The sequence below is a fragment of the Mesoplodon bidens genome (genome assembly GCF_964165515.1).
Source record: "Mesoplodon bidens genome assembly, chromosome: 4".
In the NCBI taxonomy this organism is placed as follows: Eukaryota; Metazoa; Chordata; class Mammalia; order Artiodactyla; family Ziphiidae; genus Mesoplodon; species Mesoplodon bidens.
In genome coordinates this window covers 32,567,151-32,589,829 of record NC_138160.1, presented here as the reverse complement: position 1 = coordinate 32,589,829, position 22,679 = coordinate 32,567,151, and the positions used below count along the sequence as shown (strand labels likewise).

The 22,679-nt window shown below is 44.4% G+C and overlaps 1 protein-coding gene across 1 annotated transcript in view; it reads right to left on the bottom strand.

The window, feature by feature from the left end:
* EGFLAM (EGF like, fibronectin type III and laminin G domains) overlaps positions 1 to 22,679 on the bottom strand; it is a 172,955-nt gene that overhangs the window by 23,220 nt on the left and 127,056 nt on the right. The window contains exons 13-17 of the mRNA XM_081230395.1: positions 20,158 to 20,347; positions 10,520 to 10,645; positions 9,152 to 9,395; positions 5,783 to 5,894; positions 870 to 986 (exon numbers count right to left, since the gene is read on the bottom strand). Coding sequence (XP_081086521.1) covers positions 870 to 986; positions 5,783 to 5,894; positions 9,152 to 9,395; positions 10,520 to 10,645; positions 20,158 to 20,347 — 789 coding nt within the window. The remainder of the gene's footprint in view (positions 1 to 869; positions 987 to 5,782; positions 5,895 to 9,151; positions 9,396 to 10,519; positions 10,646 to 20,157; positions 20,348 to 22,679) is intronic.

Here is a 22,679-nt window from a genome sequence, read left to right as displayed (position 1 = left end):
AGTCCGATGTGCAAATCGTGAGAGGACCCTCCTCTCTCACTGTCCCTCCATCCTCTTAGACTCTCCTTGCTTTGCTGCAGGTGTGAAAGGGATCAGTGGCCCCCATTCCTCCAGTGGTTGCTAAAGAAACAGGATACTGCTAACACCCAAGAACCGGCAGTGCTTTTCTTCAAATTCTTGTCCCCCAGTGTTTAGTGGTCCTGGACATCTGGGTTGGTGGATCAACCTGCGTATCTGTTGCGGACAGAACATGATCTCATGACTGGAGAGATCATGGGCAGCCCCAAGAGAAGGAATAAGAGACAGATATGACTGGGGTCAGCATCCTGTCTCTTTTACTAGCTGAGTGGATTTTTTTCCAGACCTTCTATAGAAGGACTCTAATCTGTGCTCAAGAATATGGTTACATGATTGACGAACAACTGTTAAATCATGGTGGTGGGGATAGGAGGGGAGGCGGCGAAAACAATTGGGTCTTGCCTTGAGCAAAAAGCAAAGTGACCCCAAAGAGAAGCAGGAGTCCCTATGAGACTCCATCCTCTTCCTTCCCTTTTGTAGAAGTGTCTATAGCGACCTGGTGCCAGGTGCCTCCCTCAACAATCCCAGGATATTTTAGTGGATGTGCTGTACAAAGTCATCTCCACTGAGTTGCATTCATGGGATGTCTGCGGGATATAGCTAGGAGCAGACGTTATAAGAAAGTGGGGTTGGAAAGGTATGCTCTGAGCACTAAAAAATATAATTTAAAAAATGTTAAAAATTTCTCAAGCTTTCTTTCTTGGGTGCAGCAGGTTGCACTGATCACAGTTCTCAATTCCATTGTCTGCCGTCAAGATCACACAATACACATGAGGAAGGGAAGCCTGTACCTTCTGGATGCTCCCACTGAATGGCTTGAGGATGCCTGAATTCTTCTTCACGTCATCATAATTGGGGACCCCACCAATGAAAATATCCGAGTTGCACTTAATCTGGGTGAAGCCTCCCTGCCAACAGATTAAAAACAAAACACGGTGCAACTTCAGAAAAAAAATGGTTAAGATTACCAAAGGTACCTTTGGTTCCCTGTCAGGGAGTAAATGGCAGAGACTCAAGACTCATCATGACAACCTGTCTACACATTGGCTTGACCTTTGCCTTGTTTTGCATTGCTACTTACCACCTGTTTAAACTTCTTGACATTTCTGAGACTCAGTTTCATCATCTATAAAATGCGAGTGAATATGGTAGACTGTTCCATCATCAATACCCCTCTCCCTGCAGGAAGATTACCTCCAACCTGCCAATCTCAAGTGGGGCTATGTAACTTGCTTTGGTCAATAAAGCATGAGCAGAAGAGAAGTTAATCACTTCTGGGCAGAGGCTTTCGGAGCCAGGAGTGGTTCACCATGCCCTCCTCCCCCAAGCCCTGTTCCTTCAGCCTGGGTCTCAGATTAAAGCTGCAGCTGACCATTGACGGACATGTAGTGTGCGTGAGAAGTAACTCCTTATTATAAGGTGCTGCTATTTTGGGCTTATGTGTGCTGACTGCAGTACAGTCTAGCCTGTCCTGGCGGCTGAGATTCCACTGATTTAGCACTTTGCCTAGAGTTGGATGCAGGATCTGCGTTCCAGTATGGCAGCTATTGTTATATTCACTAATGGTAAAGATAGAATCGCTTTAGGCCAAGAGAAAGGGAAGGTATGGCAGGTGGGAGGCATTCCTTGTTATCAAATACAAGGGCAGAGAAATTCTTTTCCAGGTTCTCGGAGAATTCCCCATTGTCAATCCCCAAAGGCTTCCCCTGCTTCTGGTCATTTCAACAGCCTAAACGCAACAGCTGGGCTAGATAACAAGCAGTGTGTGAGATGTAATGTCTAAACTCCTTTAAACATGAGTCTTAATTAAGCAAAATGTTAAAATGTCCTAAGATAACATACACATTTGAGACCTCTGGGGGATGAACACACTTTGGGTAACATAAGTTATTGTTTGCTTTGATTTATGATCAAAAGAAATACAAACAGTAGCAGCATTTAATAATTTAACAAATATTATTGGGTACATACTACATGTCCCAGGTACAAAGTGCTGCACAAACAACAGTAAATAAGAAAGCCCATTTAGGTCTTCTGCCCATTTTTGGATTGGGTTGTTTGTTTTTTTGATATTGAGCTACATGAGCTGCTTGTAAATTTTGGAAATTAATCCTTTGTCAGTTGCTTCATTTGCAAATATTTTCTCCCATTCTGAGGGTTGTCTTTTGGTCTTGTTTATGGTTTCCTTTGCTGTGCAAAAGTTTGAAGTTTCATTAGGTCCCATGTGTTTATTTTTGTTTTTATTTCCATTTCTCTAGGAGGTGGGTCAAAAGGATCTTGCTGTGATTTATGTCATAGAGTGTTCTGCCTATGTTTTCCTCTAAGAGTTTGATAGTGTCTGGCCTTACATTTAGGTCTTTAATCCTTTAATTTTGAGTTTATTTTTGTGTATGGTGTTAGGGAGTGATCTAATCTCATACTTTTACATGTCCCTGTCCAGTTTTCCCAGCACCACTTATTGAAGAGGCTGTCCTTTCTCCACTGTACATTCCTGCCTCCTTTATCAAAGATAAGGTGACCACATGTGCGTCGGTTTAGGGAGGGTGGGAGGGAGGGAGATGCAAGAGGAAAGAGAGATGGGAACATATGTAATGTATATGTATAACTGATTCACTTTGTTATAAAGCAGAAACTAGCACACCATTGTAAAGCAATTATTATACTCCAATAAAGATGTAAAACAAAAGCCCAGGTCCCTGCCCTCCAGAGGCTTACGCTGGGGTGAACACAGACAAGTGACTGGGCAGGTAAGATTAACCCTGTGAGGACTGTCCGGGTGACTATGGGTGCACCTGGCAGGGGGGAGGGGCATCGCATACTCTACCCCAGACCTAAGGAGTGGGGAGGTGCACTAGGGAGAGTTAGAACTGAGAAAGAAACTGGACAAAGTCAGGGCTTAGAGGGCATGTAGGTATAGGGCAGAGGCAAGGAGGGACCAGATCATGCATGGATAGAACTGTGCACTTCACCCCAAAAGCAATGAGTTTTCAGCAGGAGGGAGAACAGTCAGACTGTGTTTTAGGAATATAACTGGCCAGAGGGAGGAGAACTGATTTGGGATCTGGCTGCGATGGAGACAGAGAGGAGGGAGCTCCATGTAGGGGAGCGCTCACGGTGGCGGGGTCCAGCCAGGTAGAAGCAGAGAGGTCTTGGATTAGACAGATTGAACTGCCTTCCGTCAATAACCTTCAGGCAGCTTCGAGGGTTCTTATTTAACTAGCGGGGAGGTGGAGGGGGGTGGTCATCAAAGAAGGGCTTTCGCGAATTCCTGTGGCCCCATGAAACAGAGAACCAGACAGGAGCTGTCAGCACACACCCCCATGAACCCATCTCCATCTTGTCTTTAAAATAAAATACTAGGAGCAAAGCAGGAAGGCTGCAGGGTCAAAGGATTTCAGAGAAGCAGGCCGTTTAGAAGACACTTGCAGTTTCTTGGTTGGGTCCAGAGAACGGGGCGGGGTCTCGTGGGGTGAGAGGCGTCCCTTTTGGCTGCCCATCAAAACTCTCCCCCGCCACCGGCCGGTGGATAAGAGGCGGGGCTGCAGCGGCCACGCCCACGCAGGACCGCAGGAGATAAACAAACAGAGCCACCAAGGGGAGCCTGTTCTGCCCTGGGATGCTCTGGGCCTGGATCTCCCGCTTCCGTTCGGGCTGGGAGTGGTTGGAAAACCTGAGCAAACGCCCTGGTTGGGTTTTCCTGAAGCCCTGGGAAGCACTGCCTTTCCTCTGAGTCTGCATAGCTTGGCTCACCCTGCACTGTTGATGTTTCTCATTGCAGCCAGCAATCTGGCCTCGAGTGTAGCCTGGATACTTAGGGGCTGGGTTAGCCCCCAGCAGTATCCTCTAATCCCCGTCCCCACCCATCTCTAAGCTCCAAGACCTCTGCCCCTCTCAGCCACACCTTTGAACATGGTATGGACAGGACAGCTGCGGGGGCAGAGACCCCTGCGGGGTGGTCTGATTAAGGTTTAACTTCTGGAGATCAAGCACTGGGCCTTCCCACTCCTGTCTCAAGGCAGCCTCACAAGAACCACCCTCAAATGCACACAGAACAGCCACGCCTTCCTTCCCACATGTTTATACTGCTTTCCAGGTGGGCAGCCCTCCGGTCAGCTCCATCCGTTCAAATAGCCAATAGGGAGGACACTGGTTTTACCATATTGTCTAATTCTCATTCCCTGGCGTGGTAGTAACAGAACCCGAGGTGTGGTTTCTACCTTTGTGTTACCTCTTCACTCTAGGATCCCAATGGTAAATACTGCCTCCTGAAGAGTTCCTTATTTAGAATCAAAGGCCTTAAGCTCCCTATTTACAAACGGGCTCATCCTAAGTTTTGTTACTGTTTTACAGATGTTGGTAACTAGAGCCTAAAGCGATACAATGCTTTTTTGAATTTATATTATTAAGTCAACACACAGTTAGATCTATGCCTGTGAGCTTCCAATCTTGTCTTGGACTAAAGTCAGCTGTTAGAGTTTTCTGGATTGTACAAGAAGTGACTCCCATTCTCCCATTAAAATCCATTTTCCTTTATTTGTCTCCCTTCCTTCTCCCCTGCTTTCCTTTCTTCCTTCCATCTTTCCTCCCTCCCTTCCCCTCTCCCTTCCTTCCTTCCACAAATATATATGGGATATTTTCTAAGGTACTCGCCTCTTGAAGCAGAGCCCAGTTTCTGATTCTTCTAATTCCCAAGGAGGTCCTTGGTTCTGATAGGACCACCCACCACTGCTGTCCCCAAAGCTGCCTTCTTGACATGTGTGTCCTTCTTTCTTCTCTCCTCCTCAACCAAATACCTCCTACCACCAAGAGTCCCTTTTCCTTCCTTTTCTTTTTTCTATCAATTCATTTTCTTATCAGAACACCCACATTCATCGATGCCGCCCTTTAAATCTGTGATGCACAAAGTGAAGACTGTTGTAATGAACATCCTGGCAAATCTAAAGTCCCCTCTGCTTTAGGGGTCTGTAAATTTCGTGTGTGTACAGAATCGCAGTAGGTTATAGTTTAAAGCAAATCTCTCTTATCGCTCCTTAAAAATGTCATTTTCCTTTGAACATGACCTTGGAAATAAAATCATGGATGAACATTATAAACTTGAGTGGAAATTCTGAGCTCTTGAGGCTATTATGATAGCACACTATTAACAATAAGTAAAGCTACAAAGTGCTGATCATATGCCAGGTTCTGTGGTGTTCTATAAATACAGTTATTCTAATTCTCACAACTCTCTAAGACATCATTATTGTGTCACCATTACCCCATTTATTAGATGCAAAAACACCAACTTGGGAGATCGAGTGACTGGTCTGAGTTCACACTACTGGTGAGAAATGGAGCTAGATTCTGAGCCGCGACCACCCCATCTCTGGCCCTGCCTTGGAGTTGTGTTCTGAACTTCCTTATACACGAACATGAACAAAGGCAGAGGTTGGGAGGCATGGAGGTAGGCAGGCAATTTTCTGAGCGCTACATTTGTATGAGCTCACTCCATCCTTCCAGCCACCCTATGAGGCCCCTCTTATCATCCCCATATTCACAGTTGAGGAATTGCAAAGTTAAGTAACTTGCCCAGTGGGAAGCTTGGTTGTTAGCCCAGGTAAACTGGCACTGTGTTTAATCATTATGCTGCCACTTTCACCTCCAAGACAGGAAGGAAATAGTGACCCCATTCACATAAGCCATCAGGAGGTGACGTCCTTCTTACCTCCGCCATTCCCTCCACTACTTTCTGCTTATCCACCTGTAAGATACCATTCTTCGCTGTGCGAGACACGTGCAGCTCATGCCAGTGACCCAGGGTGAGGGGCTCTTCACTCCTGTTGAAGGAAGGAAACTGAGCATGGGTTAGCATCACTGGCGTTAGAAATAACGTCCACCAATCTGGCTCACATGAAACGTGCCAACCTTAGGCACCTCACTCCCTTCAGCAAAAAGAAAAAGCTTCTTTCCTTCTGGGTAAACACAGCAGTGCTAGCTCCATTTATTGGACCCCTTCATGGGAGAAGTAAGTATCTCACTTATCATTTTACTTATTCCTTACAACAAGTCTGAAATGGGGGTAGGATTAGTCTGGTTTTCAAGATGAGGGGTGACATGAAGCTAAAGTGTGATCAGAGTTGCATACAAGCTTTGAAGAAGAGAAAATTATATAGGCTATGATGTAAAACAGATTCCTTGATGTACTGATATCTGTAGCATCCTCTGAAATGCATAAAAAATAAGATGGGTGGATGGATGGATGGATGGGTGGATGGATGGATGGGGACTATAAGGATAAATAGATACATGATAAAGCAAATACAGTAGAACATTAATTGTAGGCTATAGGTGGTGGGTATAAGGATTTTACTGTACAATTCTTTCAACTTTTCTATATGTTTGAAATGTTTCATAATAAAATACTGGGGAGACAGTTTCCATGTTGTCTGATATTGTGAAAAGGATTAAAAGTACTTTAACAATTCAATTATTAATTCAAGATGGAAACACTTGAAGTTTAAATGATATTGATAAGAGTTTTACATGTTACACTTTACAGCGAGGTGTGTAAAAGGGTATAAGTATTGCATTTGTGTTTCTAAAGATGTCTATATAGTTCCTGGCCTTCACTGAACCTCCCAGTTATTTTTTGGTCCTAGATTCTCTTTAGAAACCCACCAGGAATACCAATGGGCACAATTATTGAAAGGTCTCCACCCCCTCACTTGATTTTTTGCTCTGACAAATGCTTTTGCCATTTGTCCTTAGCAATTAGAATTTAAGCACCTTGGCTCAATCAATATGCAATAAAGATCTTGTTCCGCAGCCCATCTCCATAATAACTAACGGTGCCTGAGCCTGTTCTTGTTGTGTAGAGGTCACTCCCTGTCGACACGCGGCTTCCCTCAGCAGAGTGATACTGATTGTGGCCATTATGAGCTCACGGCAGTTGTCTCGATTTTTGAATCAAGTTCATCATAAATCAGACCACCTTATCCTTTTCCTAAAGTTAAAATGATCTGGCCAATTCCGCAGTAGTTGAGTGTTTCACTGAATTGTCTTAATGAAGCAGGAAGTCTTGGAAGTGGTTTTCAGAATAAACATCTTCCAAAGCGCGGTCTGAAATACTAACGGTGATCGGTCAGTTACACTGGAGAGGGGATGGCCCAGGGGAGCAGACGGTGGTCTGTTCCTTGGAATCTCTGAGTTCTTGCCTCCTTTTCATCACACCTAATACTAAAGAATTCTTTTTCCAGGCAGGGAAGCAATAACTTATGTGAAAAAAAATGAAAAACACCTCTTGTCAAAAATAGAAACAGAACTATGAAAGAGGGAAATGCTGGACTTCTAAGGTTCCACTGTGACCCCATAGCTGGAGCTGCCACTGTCGAGGTGCAGGGAGCAGGGGGCAATCTGTGCAGGAGGAGGGCTGATGAGCCCCGACCCTCCTCAGCCCTTTCTGTTCATTCTTCATCCAGGAAGAGGCCATTTGAAAGTACAAGGTGATATCCAAGGTGTCTTCCTTTCTCGACCTGACAAATAGTTCTAAGTGAATTGCTTAGACTGTTTTGCATAATCATATGTAAATTGAATCAATTAAATACCCACCAAAGTTGTCTTGAGACACAGGATGTTCTTGCATAACCAGAAGTACAAAAGTGTTTGTCCATTCCCCAAGGTGGGAGGGCTCACTGATGTGTAGGAATTCAGCCCTTAAGGACAAAAACAAACTGTCCTTTTAAAGAATTGTTGAAACCTAATGCAGTAAGCACTTCCCATCAGCCATGAAAAATGATCAGCAATTAAGGGCAACACATGGCTATAAGATCTCAGCGACAAACTCTTTCTAGAAATGACAGTCTAGCAATATGAATTGTGATTCAATACAGCCCAGGATTTCCTTTAAAACAACAACAAAGACTAACCGATTTCCTGCTGCAGGGCAGTGTTGAACAAAACACCGCAGTGTGTTTCAAAAGCGAAGAAATCGCCAAATGTAGGAACAAGAGGCATGCCTGCATTAGATTAGCAGGCCTCCTGCTTGAAGGTAAAAACTACCATGGGAGGAACACGGTGAGAAGAGGGAGACATAAACAAGTAAGAAAAATATCTGCACCTCCCAACTGAAGGCTCTGAGGGATTCACAAAGATGTTGCCACAATGAATAGTACAAACTAGATCACAGAAGGAAAGTTTTGATAACCCAGGACCCAACCTGCAGACACCAGCAAGCGCTTCAGAAGCACTTAGTTACTCCATGCCATTGAAACCAGTCATCACACAGCCTTCACGAGCACGTTGGTCTGGGAAGGGTCTTTGCAGTTGCTGGTGATTTGCTATCAGCTTCTCTATATGCAGAAGAACAAGAGCCATGCCAGATAACTAGTTGCCACCAAAGAAATAAAGCAAGAGGAAAGTTAAAATTTAAAGTGAGGCCCCCCCAATCTATTGATGCGTAGCAATGAGTGATTACGTGACAATTCTGTATTTATTCACGTAGGAGCATGTGTAATGCAATGACACAGTGTGTTCACCCAGTGCTGGTGAGGAAGTCGGTGTCCTTTTGAAATCCTCTTAATCTAATGGAAACAACTTGTTAAGCTTCTATCAATAGGACGTTTGTGGGGAATAGGGCAGATGAATAATAATTTGATGTTTTTAAGTGATTGTGGCTCTGATACACACCTCTTCCAATGGACAAAATAAATAAATAAATAAAGTGAGGTCACCAAGGACATTTCTGTTCATTACATTTCTATTGGTACTTTTTAAACCAGTTGTCATATATTTGCCCACTAAGTGATGCTCTGAGCAAGGCGCCGATTGACAAGTTATCACGTTTCTGCTGATTGCGTTGCATGATCTTAGGTGGAGAGGACTGGGTAGTTATTCAAGAAGAGGAAACCTTGCCAGCAGGAGAGCATGATCTCTGGGAAGCACGTCATCTGTATGAATCAGGACAGGTTTCAGAAAAGATAACTGTGTAGGGAAGACAGGAAGAGAGCAAGCTGGTAGATGACAAATTTCTCTTTCTTCAAAGTGACTGTTGTCTGGCTTTTGAGGGGAGGGGGACCCTGACGGTCTCAGCCCTTACCTGAGAACACCAGTCCCAGAGCCGCAGTCAAAGCGGAACTCCACGTGGCCCCCTGCCATGTTGATAGACAGGAAGTCTTTGCTGCCCGTGTCATAGCTGTACAGGAGGACGCCGTCGTCTGAGTCAGGCCAAAACGTGATCTCAAATGCCATGAAGGAAAGGTAATGTCTGGGCTCCAGTGGCCAGGGTGTTGCAGCGTAGGACCTCAGAGACTCTCTGAACTGAGGGATGGTCAAGGTGAAAGCTGAAAGAACGAGCACGTGGTTAGAAATCCCTCCGTGCCAGAAGCAGCATCTTCTTTTCCTCCTGGGTACAGAACTCAACTCTCTTTCTCAGCTGCTCTGAAGATAGGTGGGTGGTGTAGCTGAGTTCTGGCCACTGGAATGTGGGTGGGGGTAGTACACAGAATTCCAGGTCTGGCCCCTAAAGCTTCCCTCCATCCTCCACTTGCTCTTTCTTCTTCCTCTGCTGGCTGGATGCAGGAATCAGTGGAGGATTCTGAGGCCCCAGCAGAGCCACTAGAAGGCAGACGTCTGCGTCCCCAGATGACTACATGGGGCAGAGTACAGTCCTCCCACTGGCCTTCAGTGACATGAGCAAAGATCAACCCTTAGTGTGTTAGGCTACAGAAATATGCAGATGGTGTGTAACAGCTTTGGCTTACTCTGACTCACAACGCCCTCTTCTAGGTGACGAGAAATTTGAGATTAGACAGTGTTTAAAAAAAACTTTTCCCCCGGATGGTGTCTTAGGGCCAAATCTGAATCACTGGCAGAAAAGTTAAAACATGTTCAACCCTGCTTGGTTTCTCCAAAATCTTTTAACTCTTTCAAAATGTCCATTATTATATGTGTGTATTTGTGTGTGCGTGTGTGTGTTTATATGTATGTATACATATGTGTATATATATAAATATAATCAATATATACAGTATTGAGAGGTAGAATAATTCAGCAGAACAGTACAAAGAAAAAGAAACATCACGTTGTTAATGTTTCTGTGTGTACCTTCCCAACATTTTCTCTGAAACCATCAGATAGTCTAAGGAGCCTGAGCTGTGAATGCTTCAAATCCCGACACAAACTCCACAAATATAGGCTTTTCAAAGCTATTTGAGGGCCAAGATGAGCCCACCAAAGCCTGGCCCAGGACCATCTTAAAGAGAACTTGTCTTTGGCTGGTTTGCCACTCTGACACTTGAAGACACTCCAAGCTGGTTAAAGAAAAGATTCTCCCATCCCTCCCAACAAAGCAACATTAATCCCATAAAAATATCTGGGACTTTGCTAAAAGTACATTGATGAAAAAGTACATCAACATGAATTAACAATGCAGACAGAAATCGCCATCAGCTTGCTTCTTTCTCACCGTCTTCACAGTGTCGACCTCTAAATCCCAGGGGACAGAGGCAAATGTAGGCGTCAGCTTTGCTTGCTGTGCAGGTGCCACCATTGATGCAGGAGGCTTCATCACAGATTCCACTGCTGCATTCCCCTAAATACAGAACGGGAACGACAAAGCCAATTCATCACGTGAGCCAGTCCGAGACTGAGCACGCCGACAGCTCACGCTTCTGAACAAATACAGTTCATGCCCCACTCCTGTTGATTTCCTCCTCTGCAGAACTGCAAACCAGCTTTCAGGATAAGTGGAACTTCCCTTCATTTTAATTTGATTTTGGTTTACTCTTTATGAAGAGCTTTAGAACAGGGATGCTTTCAAACATGGTGGACACAGGAAATCAAACAATAAATAACTGGGCAATTTTATGACCACTGACAGGGATGACAGAGTTGTTTCTGCCGGTAACTCATCTCGCTGTTGTCCTCACAAGAGTGTGTTACCGTCCCTCCAATGTCACCAGAGTGTTTATGTTAAAAGCGTTCTCATTTGTTTGGCCCCAATTACCTTAAGTGCTGCCCGCCTTGTTGGTTGAACGTTGGGTCAAGCAAGATAAGCACAGAAGCGGGTAAGGAGACTTGTCAGAAGCTTATTAACTGGCCTGGACTGTTAACTCGTTTGTCTGGAGCAGGGAGGGGAGCGGGGGGCTCCACAATACCTTAGCAGGGGGTTCCAGAATCTCTACTTCTAAACTCAACGTTACAGTCTTATGAGGGCCAGCAAGGTGACCGGAAGTAAACAGTGCCGAAAGGTTCAACATCAGATGGGTTAGTTCTCTCTACCAAACACACATCGGAGAGACCCGTGAAAGGTACACTTGGTCATTTTCAAGTGTAGGTCACCAGATGAAGTGAAAACAAACTGACTTTTCCTGGGCTGTTTTTTTTTTTTTTTTTTTTTTTTGCGGTACGCGGGCCTCTCACTGTTGTGGCCTCTCCCGTTGCGGAGCACAAGCTCTGGACGCGCAGACTCAGCGGCCATGGCTCACGGGCCCAGCCGCTCCGCGGCATGTGGGATCCTCCCGGACCGGGGCACGAACCCGTGTCCCCTGCATCGGCAGGCGGACTCTCAACCCCTGAGCCACCAGGGAAGCCATCCTGGGCTGCTTTTCTTCTGCTCCTTTGCTCTTCCTTTTCTCCTTGTGTATAAGAAATAAATTAGGCAGATGGGCCACAACCTGGCCCAGAACTACAAAGGTGAGTCCAAAGCCCTTTTTCTTGGGATGGAGGCAAAGGGGGTGCATCTCTGGCTGAGCCGCGAGGGGTCCAGCTGTGCATCGCACAGTCTCCAGTGTGACACCCGTGGGAGCTGGTAGCCGCCCCCCTACACCCCTCCCCCCCACCCCCCACCACCCCGTGAGATGAGGAACCCCCGTGGCCTGATTGTGTCATCTCAACAGGTGACTCTCTCATCCTTTCATCATCAGTCATCTGTTTTTTTAAAACGCATCCAGCCTTTTCTTTTCCGAAAGCCTCCTCAGGAGGAGGGGGAAGGGCTTGGCATACAGTGTACCCAGGAGAGGAGACCCACTCCAGGAGCTGATAACAGATTTAATTACAGCCCTTCCAGATGGCTTGCCCCTCCAGCCAGGTGGGCTGGCCTCTATGAATTCCAGCTGGGGGCCACTGGAGGTTCAGGCAGAAGTGACAGTGGTCTCTTGTTTTTCTCAGCCACAGCCCTGAGAACATTTCCAGCAACCACAGCCTCCATAGAGAAGCCAACTGGAATTTGGAGAGCCAAGCTCTCACAGGTCCCCATGCTCCACCGATTTCTGTGGGCTGGGAGGTTTTCTCAGAGAAGGTCTTGTCCCACAGGAGGAAGTGGAGTCCTTGGCTTATCTTAGATACACATGGGGAAAATTATTTTACAAAGTTGCTTTGTAACTATTTTTTATAGGTGGGAGTTGACGGGGAGGGGGGCTGAAAGCCAGCCAGAGACGTTTACTTGATGAAAGCAGTGTTTCAGCAAGATTGTGCTGGCAATGGTATACAAGATAGATTGTGAGCCATGGGGGTGGGAAAGAGGAGAGAAATCCTACGGGGAGATAAACTGCGGCTGGAGAGGGTGATCGCAGAGGAAATGGAGAGAAAGTGAACAATCAAAGAGGCACAGGGCAAGCAGGAGTAGCCGGTTCATTCTAGAAGTTGAAGGTAGAGGAAGACTCCAGCATAACCTCAAGGCTTCTAGCTTGGAAGACCGAAAGGAGAGTGGCAAGAGGAAGGAAACGAGGGAGGCTGGGAACAGGACCTGGCTTCCAATGAGCAGAGCAGCTGGCTTTCGTTCAACTTAAGCATAAGGTGATGGTGGAAATATCTGCTGCTGAGCCCTTCCTGCACACAGGTGAGGGCTGGAGGGGCCGCAGCAAGGTAGGGGTGACCCTGATACCAAGAACATATGCGCTCCTTGAGAGAGGACAGGATGGAACGGCCCCTGGAAATCCCAGGGCACCAAAGGAGGGTGAGGAACTGGCAGAGAAGACAAAGGGGGAACAGATGAAGGACACAGAGGACCCAGACAAGGTGGGTTCCCAGAAGCTCAGGGGAAGCAAAAGCCGAGAGAAGTCAAGTGAATACCACTGAGAGGTCCAGGAGGGGTTTGCAAAGAGAGAACCACTCACAGCTTCAGGGGAGCAGCTTTGCTTTGCAGTGGAAGGCAGAACCCCACCACAGGAAGTTCAGACAGGGGGCCTGGAAGGTTGCTGACTCAGGTTTTGAAAGAGAGGAGAGAAGTCCACAGGGTTCCCGAATCAAAAGGGTCCAGGGTCACGCAAACATGGCACTGGTTGAAGCTGGAGAGGACCTGAGTGGGTGTGAATAAGCTAGAGCAAGGCGTCCATGAACTTTGATGGGGAAAAACTTTTATCTTTATTTTCCATGATCTCTAACTGGACTTGAGTATTTCCCTTACTTATTAATGGAGGTAACGAATCTCCAGTATTAGCAGTTCTTGTGAATTGTGCCCAATGGACCTGAGAACGGGGTGAATCACTTTCCATTTGCTGCGGGTATCTCAAAACATCATTTATTCTCATCACTCCTTTGACAGCATGGTCGTTATTGCACCCACCATTGAAGAATCCTGTTCTTTAATGCTTTATAAAGAAGCACATACATTAATAACAGAACTTTATTATATAGCTTTATTTCAATATATTTTTTTCCTATCATGTATATGTATTATCTGCATTTGAAAACATCCTTCTGAGAAGAGGTCCATAGACTTCACCAGACTGCCAAAAGGGTCCATAGCATACGAAAGCTCATATGACCCAGCAATCCCACTACTGGGCATATACCCTGAGAAAACCATAATTCAAAAAGAGTCATGTATCAAAATCTTCATTGCAGCTCTATTTACAATAGCCAGGAAATGGAAACAACCTAAGTGTCCATCATCGGATGAATGGATAAAGAAGATGTGGCACATATATACAATGGAATATTACTTAGCCATAAAAAGAAACGAAATTGAGCTATTTGTAATGAGGTGGATGGACCTAGAGTCTGTCATACAGAGTGAAGTAAGTCAGAAAGAGAAAGACAAATACCGTATACTAACACATATATATGGAATTTAAGAAAAAAAATGGGGGCCTCCCTGGTGGCGCAGTGGTTGAGAGTCTGCCTGCCGACGCAGGGGATACGGGTTCGTGCCCCGGTCTGGGAGGATCCCATATGCCGCGGAGCGGCTGGGCCCGTGAGCCATGGCCGCTGAGCCTGCGCGTCCGGAGCCTGTGCTCCGCAACGGGAGAGGCCACAACAGTGAGAGGCCCGCGTACCGCAAAAAAAAAAAAAAAAAAAAAAGTAAATAAAAAAGAAAAAAAATGTCATGAAGCACCTAGGGGTAAGACAGGAATAAAGACACAGACCTACTAGAGAATGGACTTGAGCATATGGGGAGGGGGAAGGGTAAGCTGTGACAAAGTGAGAGAGTGGCATGGACATATATACAGTATCAAACGTAAAATAGATAGCTAGTGGGAAGGAGCTGCATAGCACAGGGAGATCAGCTCAGTGCTTTGTGACCTCCTGGAGGAGTGGGAGGGAGGGAGACACAAGAGGGAAGAGATATGGGAACATATGTATATGTATAACTGATTCACTTTGTTATAAAGCAGAAACTAACACACCATTGTAAAGCAATTATACTCCAATAAAGACGTTAAAAAAAAAAAAAAAGAAGCCTTGGGTTATTGAGAAGCGACAACCTCGGCAGCAAGGTCCCAGGAACATAGGGAAGGATGGGTGCAGAGTGTAGATAAAAAGGTTAGTCTGAGAAAGGAGAACTCTCAACTGTGAGAGTAGGAGGAAGGAGGTGTCAGATCCTGTGTACAGGGAGCTGGCAGGACCACGTCATCAATATATAAAATAACTTTTACTGACACTGATACTGCCTATACATTAACTGTTATGTAAGTTTACGCAAGATAATGAAGTGAGGGGCAGGAGAGAGATCAGACTCCCAGGGAGGGAAGAGAAGGTGGAGTGGAATACACTAAGGAGACCATGGAGGGCGAGCAGCCTCCCTGTGCCTCGTCCCGCAATCCAGCGCGACAATGAGGCTTGTCTATTTCCCCTCCTAAGGATCTGTCAAGTGTGTCACCACTACCACCCTGGATCAAATCACCATCATCTCTGATCTGAACTCCTGCACAGCCTCCCAGCTGGTCTACATGCCCCCCATGAAGACCCTTTCCAAAAAGCTGTCTATAGTCAGAGGGATCGTTGCAAAACACAAACAAGATCATGAGACCCACCTCCCCTCATACTCCCATGGGACAGGGCATTTCCTCTGCCTGGAGTGCACTTCCCTCTCATCTCTGCTTTTTAACTCCTACTCTTGCTTCAGATATCAACTTCACATTACAGCCTCAGAAATGCTTTTCCTGACCCCCAGCCCATAAATCTCCCTATTATACATTATATTGCACTTCCCCTTTGTAACACTCCAAATTGTAATTTTACATTTATTTCTGTGATGTTTATTTGATTAATTTGGTCTCTCCTAGGGAGAGTTATGACAGGAGGGATGAGCTGAGATCCTGTCTTGTTTATTGCTTTATCTTAAGCACCCAGTGCTGTGACCAGCACAGGAGCTTAAATAAGTATTTACCAAATGGAAGAAAGAGTAAGAGAGTGATAAGCCATAGTGAGACCCGTGGCCCCTGCAGACCTCATGAGTCTCGAATAACTTGGGAAGTTGGCTCTGTGACACTGCAGGGCGGGGATCCAAGAAGGGATTGTAAAAAATGAGTGGTGGTGGCTTAGGTTGGAGAATTTGGGTGGAAATAATAAAAGAAAAGTCTGGGCCAGAGAATACAAAATTTTGCTGAGATTTCTGACTATTCTAGAATGTGAGTTCACAGAGAATCCAATAGCTGGAAATAATTTAATGAAGGAGATGAGGTGGGAGGGGTCGAGTAATGAAAGGCCCCTTGGAAACAAGTTTCTTGGGTTTGGGGAGGTGGGACAGAGAAAAAACTGTGGTTGAAGCCGGCAAGGCCAAGTTAGAGATCAGAGGGAAGGAGCCATGACGTGCAACTGTCCTCACCCTCTTCTGGAAGCCTGCATCTCCATGGGAAATTCACCGCTGTTTCCAAGAGCCCAGTCTCCTCCATGGTGAGACTGCATTTAAGTTATAGGAACTTGAACTTCCAGAGGACTTATTCAAAGGAAAGCAAATATGGAGGTGAGGAAGGATGGCCAGCCCTGCTCTTGTACCCAGGGGGGAAAATGGGAAGAAATGGAAAAAAAAAAAGGCCATGTGACCAATGCCTGCCACTAAGGTTGACAGAGAGCCATGGAATAATCCAATAGCTGCCCCCAGGGATCCCAGAGCCAGCAAGGTGGGTCCTCTGGGTTCATCTGCTCAATGGAGAGGTTAGTATTGTACCAGGTGAGAATTTAAAATGCTGTCAGAAATTGGCCCTTACTCAAATTTGCAACTTCTTAACTACCTGTCAGAGATTACAAGACTGCCAGATCTGTCCTTTGGGGCTGTTTCTCTGTTAGTCCAATGAAGAGAGAAGAAACAGCTTATACCCTGTGGATTGGTAGAGTCAGAATATTAATAAGAATATCAACAACAGGAAACATTTACAACATATTTCCTATGTGCAAGGCTTTATTCTAAGTACTCTATATGCACCGTGACTCATCCAGATAAAATAATCTTATGAGGCAGTTACTATTTATAGATGGGGCTATTGAGTCTCAAAGAGGTTAACTGACCTGCCAAATCCAGGCAATCTGCCTTCAGAGTCCAGACTTTTCAACACCACGGGAGACTTCTCGTGGGCCTGCTGGTTCTCACCTTACCACAGCGGGAGCCTTTGTAATAGCTTTAGTCACTACTGTTGATTCCTTGCTTTGACCAAGTGATCAATTGAGGGAAAAAGTAGCATAGGGAATAACAGGTGGAGAGTAACCTTTTCCTTTCAAGTAAACTCCATCTTTTGTAGTTTTAACAATGGTGTCACCTTTAGGAGTGAGAAAAGTAGAAGCAAGCAATTTGAAACCAATTTGGGAGCCTGTGATGTGGCAGATGTGGTTAAGAGGGCAGGCACTGGTGCCAGAATTGCTGAGGTCACCATTTACCAGCTTTACCACCTACTAGCTGTGTGACCTTAGGCAAGTTACTTAACTGTTCTGAACCACCAGCTCTCATCTGTAAACACTAAGACTAATCATAGCACCTACTTTGTAGGAATCTCGAGAAGATTAAAGTAGTTCTGAATGGTGGCTACATGTAGTAGGTACTCAACTAATATTAGCTTCAAAACAAAGAAACAAAACAAACAAACTGTACTTGGAGTCATGAAGATCAAATCCTAGCTCTGACTCAGAAATGGAGAGAGGGAGGAATAGGATCATATGTGGTAGAGCAAATGCAGCCAAATGTGAATGGTAGAAGCAAGATCATGCGCACATGGTATTCACCATGCATTCTTTCAAAATGACGTCTTGAAGATGGAGAACAAAGAGACCCAAGAAAGGAGCTTGCCACTTCTTGCAATAACAATGTCATATGAGGATGTGATGCTCACAGTTGGGGCACCATCTTGGGATTATGAGTGAAAAACAAGAGAACCACTGAGATACCAACCCAGAGTTCTAACATCATTGAGTCACTGTTAGGGACTGGACTGTGTCCTCCCAAAATTCATAGGTTGAAGCCCTAACTCCCAATGTGACCGTATTTGGAGACAGGGCATTTAAAGAGGTAATGAAAGTTAAATAAGGTCATGTGAGTGGTCCTAATCCAATCTGACTGGTGTCCTTATAAGAAAAGGGAGAGACACAGGATTCAAGCACAGACAAAGGGCCATGTGAGGGCACCGTGAGAAGGTGGCCATTTGCAAGCCAAGGAGAGAGGCTTCAGGAGAAACCAAACATGACAACACCTTAATCTTGGATTTCCAGCCTCCAGAACTGTGAGAAAATAAATATCTGTTGTTTAAACCACCCAGTCTGTGGTATTTTGTTATGGTGGCCCTAGCTGACTAAAACAGTCATTGAGTTAACCAACCTTAGAATTATCTATCTGCTGCCTTCAGTGATGGAATAAATGTCCTTATTGCTTTAAAAACAATCCTAGTCTTTTCAACAAATGGTGCTGGAACAACTGGGCTTCCACATACAAAAAAAAAAAAAAAGAATCTAGACACAGACCTTACACCCTTCACAAAAATTAACTCAAAATGGATCACAGACCTAAATGTAAACATGAAACAATAAAACTCATAGAAAATAACACAGGTGAAAACCTAGATGACCTTGGGTAAGGCAATGACTTTTCAGGTATAACACCAAAGACAGGATCCATGAAAGAAATAATTGATAAGCTGAACTTCATTAAAATTTAAAACTTCTGCTCTGTGAAACACAATGTTTAGAGGATGAGAAAACAAGCCACAGATAAGAAAACATTTTCAAAAGACACATCTGATAAAGAATTGTTATCCAAAATAAATAAAGAACTCTTAAAACTCAATAATAAGAAAACAAACAACTCAATTGAAAATGAGCCAAAGATCTTAACAGATACCTCACCAAAGAAGATATACAGATGGCAAATAAACATGTGAGAAGATGCTCCATATCATATGTCATCAGGGAAATGCAAATTACAACAAGATACCACTATGCACCTTTCAGAATGGCCAAAATATGGAACACTGACACCATCAAATGCTAACAAGAATGTGGAGCAAAAGGAACTCTCATACATTCACGGCGGGAATGCAAAATGATACAGTCCACAGTTCGGGGGTTTCTTACAAAATTAAACATACTCTTACCACATGATCAAGCGATCACACTCTTGGGTGTTTACCCAAAAGAGCTGAAAACTTATGTCCACCCAAAAACCTGGATGTTTATAGCAGCTTTATTGATAATTACCAAAGCTTGGAAGCAGCCAAGATGTCCTTCAGTAGGTGAACACATAAACTGTGGTCCATCCAGACAATGGAATATTATTCAGTGCTAAAAAGAAATGAGCTATCAAGCCGTGAAAAGACATGGAGGGAACTTAGATTCATATTACTAACTGAAAGAAGCCAATCTATTAAGGCTACATAACGTATGATTCCAACTATATGACATTCTGGAAAAGGCAAAACTATAGAGAATATAAAAAGATCAGTGGTTGCCAGAGGTTGGAGATGGGGGGAGGAGATGAATAAACAGAGCACAGAGGAATTTTAAGGCAGTGAAAATACTCTGTATGATACCATAATGATGGATATATGTTAGTATACATTTGTCCAAACCCATAGAACATAAAACACTATAAGTGAACCATAATGTAAACTAAGGATTTGGGGCAATTATGATGTGTCAACAGGTTCATCAATTGTAACAAATATACCACTCTAATGGGGGATGTTGATAATTGGGGGGTGGGGGGCTACGTGTGTGTGGGACCAGAGGGCATATGGGAAATCTCTGTACCTTCCCCCCAATTTTGCTGTGAACCTTAAACTACTCAAAAAATAATCTTAATTTAAAAAAAGGAAAATAGAGAAAAAGAAAAAAAACACAATCCTAGTTCTGCCTTATTTTAGATAAGTTCTTTAACTTTTACAAGTCCCAGTGTCTTCATGTGTAAAATAAGTATAATAATAATTTCTACCTCCTCGAGTCAGTACGAGGAATAAATGAGAGGGCGTCAAGAACGTGTTTGGCACGGTGGTCAAGAATTGGAATGTGGCCACTTCTTTTAGAAGCAAAGAGTATACAAACGATCTTTCTACATTATTGTGTTGGTTCTTCCACTGGACTGGGTGAGGAAGGGTGAAAGGGCTGAATTGCTGTTGCCTTGTCAGATGAGACCAGGCTACGTTTCATGAAGAGGGCCAAGATGGCAGCAGGACACAACCAAGGGTTTGGTCCACCCTTGGTCTTATGTACCACGTCTGAGTGTTCAGAGTCAAGGTCATCACGTCTTCAGAGCACCAACCTCACCCCTCAGGCCCACCTCCCTCCTAAAGCTCTGCAGTAACCATCTGCCTAGGGTTGTAGCCCATGAAGCTTCTCCCCACCCTGGCCCAAAGCAGAAAGGCAGTCCCACGAGAGCATCCCACCCACTGGGCAACCACTTACCCACATCAGCCCCGCTGAGTGCCTTCCCCAGTGGCCAGGGCCTCAAGTCCATTCTCTTCCCATTAACAGTGAGTGACTGTACACAGCCTTGAAAGCCTCGGTTTGTCCCTGTTGCTCTCACCAACCAGTAAGCACGGGGAGCCCCACCAAGATAGAGAGGCGTCCGGAAGGTAATTTTATTGTACTGGCCCTTTAAGAAAGATGGAAACAGTAACTCACTACACAAAGTCAAAAGCTAAAACACAACAGATTTTCATGAGGGACATGGTTCAGATGCAATTTATAGCACCAGTGTTTTCTTCCATCTGTATTTAAGTCACTGTCCTACTGGAAAATTAAACCCACGGTTACCATAGAAAACTCAAGAGAGCTTCTCACAGGGCTGTCTTTCGAGAAGGGATGATTTTGGAACCTAGAAGGGAAGGGAAGGTGGGTTGGAGCCAAGAGCAACCCAACAGTCAGTGTACCATGATGGGCAACCAAAAAAAAACCTTTCTCTTTCCAGTCCTGACACCAATGTACTGTGTATCTTGGATGGGTCATAGGGCTATTCTGTGTCTCAAAAGGTGATAATACTAATTTTGTGTATACGTGGGCTAACGTTTACCATTTTACGGTCCTAGTCACCTTTATACTATATCCTGCAAGGGGCATTTGTGAGGGAGAGGGAAATTGCCAAGACTGAGTTGCAAAATATTTTGAAATTTGCTCATGGATACAATTTTTTTAAAGTGTTATTACAGCTAGGTAGGGACATTTCCAATCTTAGACTAAACCACAACCTGGATTGTAGACTTTGAGGTTACAAAATACAGAGCTGAACATTAGGTGGGACAGAATTAAGGTGCTCTTGGTTATTTGTTATTTTTATGGCAGAAATATCTCATTTGCTTGGATTAAAGGGTATAGAAGGAGGTTGGGAAAAGGTATGCTGCCAGAAGTTATAAAATGTCTAGAATGTAAGCCACTGAAATGTAATCTTTACCCTTTATCCTTTTGTTATCAATAAGTAAAACACCTAATCATTGCTTTATCTTTTCTAATGAATAGATAAGAATCATTTGTAAATAGTATATTAAATATGAGCTAGGCAGCTTTAAATTATTTACAGTGGATTTTAAGGATTAACTATTTGCCAGCCACTGGCATATAGCTTTCGTTAGACGAATTGAGTGCCCTGTTGGCTTATTTCACCAAGATCCTCAGGATTTACTTCTTCTGGATCCCTTCCTCACCCTTCTGGCCCTATTCCCTGATCCAGGACCACAGCAGGAGACCGACAGCTAAATCCTTTTCTCTTTTTTTGGAACATTAAGTGCATCAGAGGGGTGGATAGCTCCTCTGAAGCTCCCTTCACAACATCCCAGGCAATAGTCTTTGAGCCTAGCCTTTACCTTCCTCTAATGAGGGCTGTCTTTGGGCCTCTGGAGGCTGCTTTGCCTGCCTGTGCAGAGAACTGGTGGTATCCTGGAGTTTGCAGTCCCCTGGCACAGCCCTTAACAAGTTTTAACGGGTGCTTAAGTGTGAAAGTCCAATTCCCTTGCTTTTGGTTGGCATCACTCCGTGGTACTACTTACACTCCAGAGCTCCCCTGTGGGATCAGGCTAAAGCCAGACCCTGATGAACTTTGCCTGAGATCTCGCTCTTACTGACTTCTGCCCCTCCCCCATTCATCTTAATCCCCTCTCTTACAGGTTTCCTATGGGATCCCTTTCTTAGTGCATTATTTGCATAAGACTCCTCACCTCAGGTCTGTTTTGGGGGAACCCTGACTTAAGACAGAGTCACTATCTCTTGAGACAGTTTTCTCAAACATTCCACATCTGCGGTCCTGCTTATACAACTTGCTTAGCAAGTCTTGGTAGTCAAGAGGCAGATGTTGCCCTGAGTATCCACAAAATTATATGCTTTTTGTAATTAATGCTTACATGCATTAAAATCATATACTCTGAAGGCAATCCTCTTCGAGGATTAGAGTCCCTGTTAGAGTATGGCAAACTACACACATAGGCACCAGAATAGAATAGGATTATCACCTCCATTTTCCTAGATGCTATGCCTCTATTAATGCAGCCTATAATTTCTTTAGCTTGTTGTTATCACATGGCCCTATTTAGTAACCTTTATTGAATTTCCTTGTTTTAAACCATAGACATTTACACATGTGTTACTTCTGTTACAGCTTCTCCACCTGTATTCATGTTAGTATTTTGGACCCAAGTTCAAAGTTTCTTTATTCCTGTCAAATTTAATTTTAACCATAGTAGGCCTATTGTTCTGGCATTTATGTGATTCTGCAGTGCATTTATCCCATCTTTCCCTTCCTTAGAAATATATGCATATCTGCATAAATGATCTTCCTGGATTCACATTCACTATATTTGGATTCTTGTTCTTTTGGAACCACTGGGATTCAAATGAGTGAGATTTATTTTTTCTATTCTTTTTTTTTTTAATCAGCAAGTCATGACCCTTAATATAACATGTCTTGTCAGCAAAGAATAGTGAAGAGCCCGGGCAAG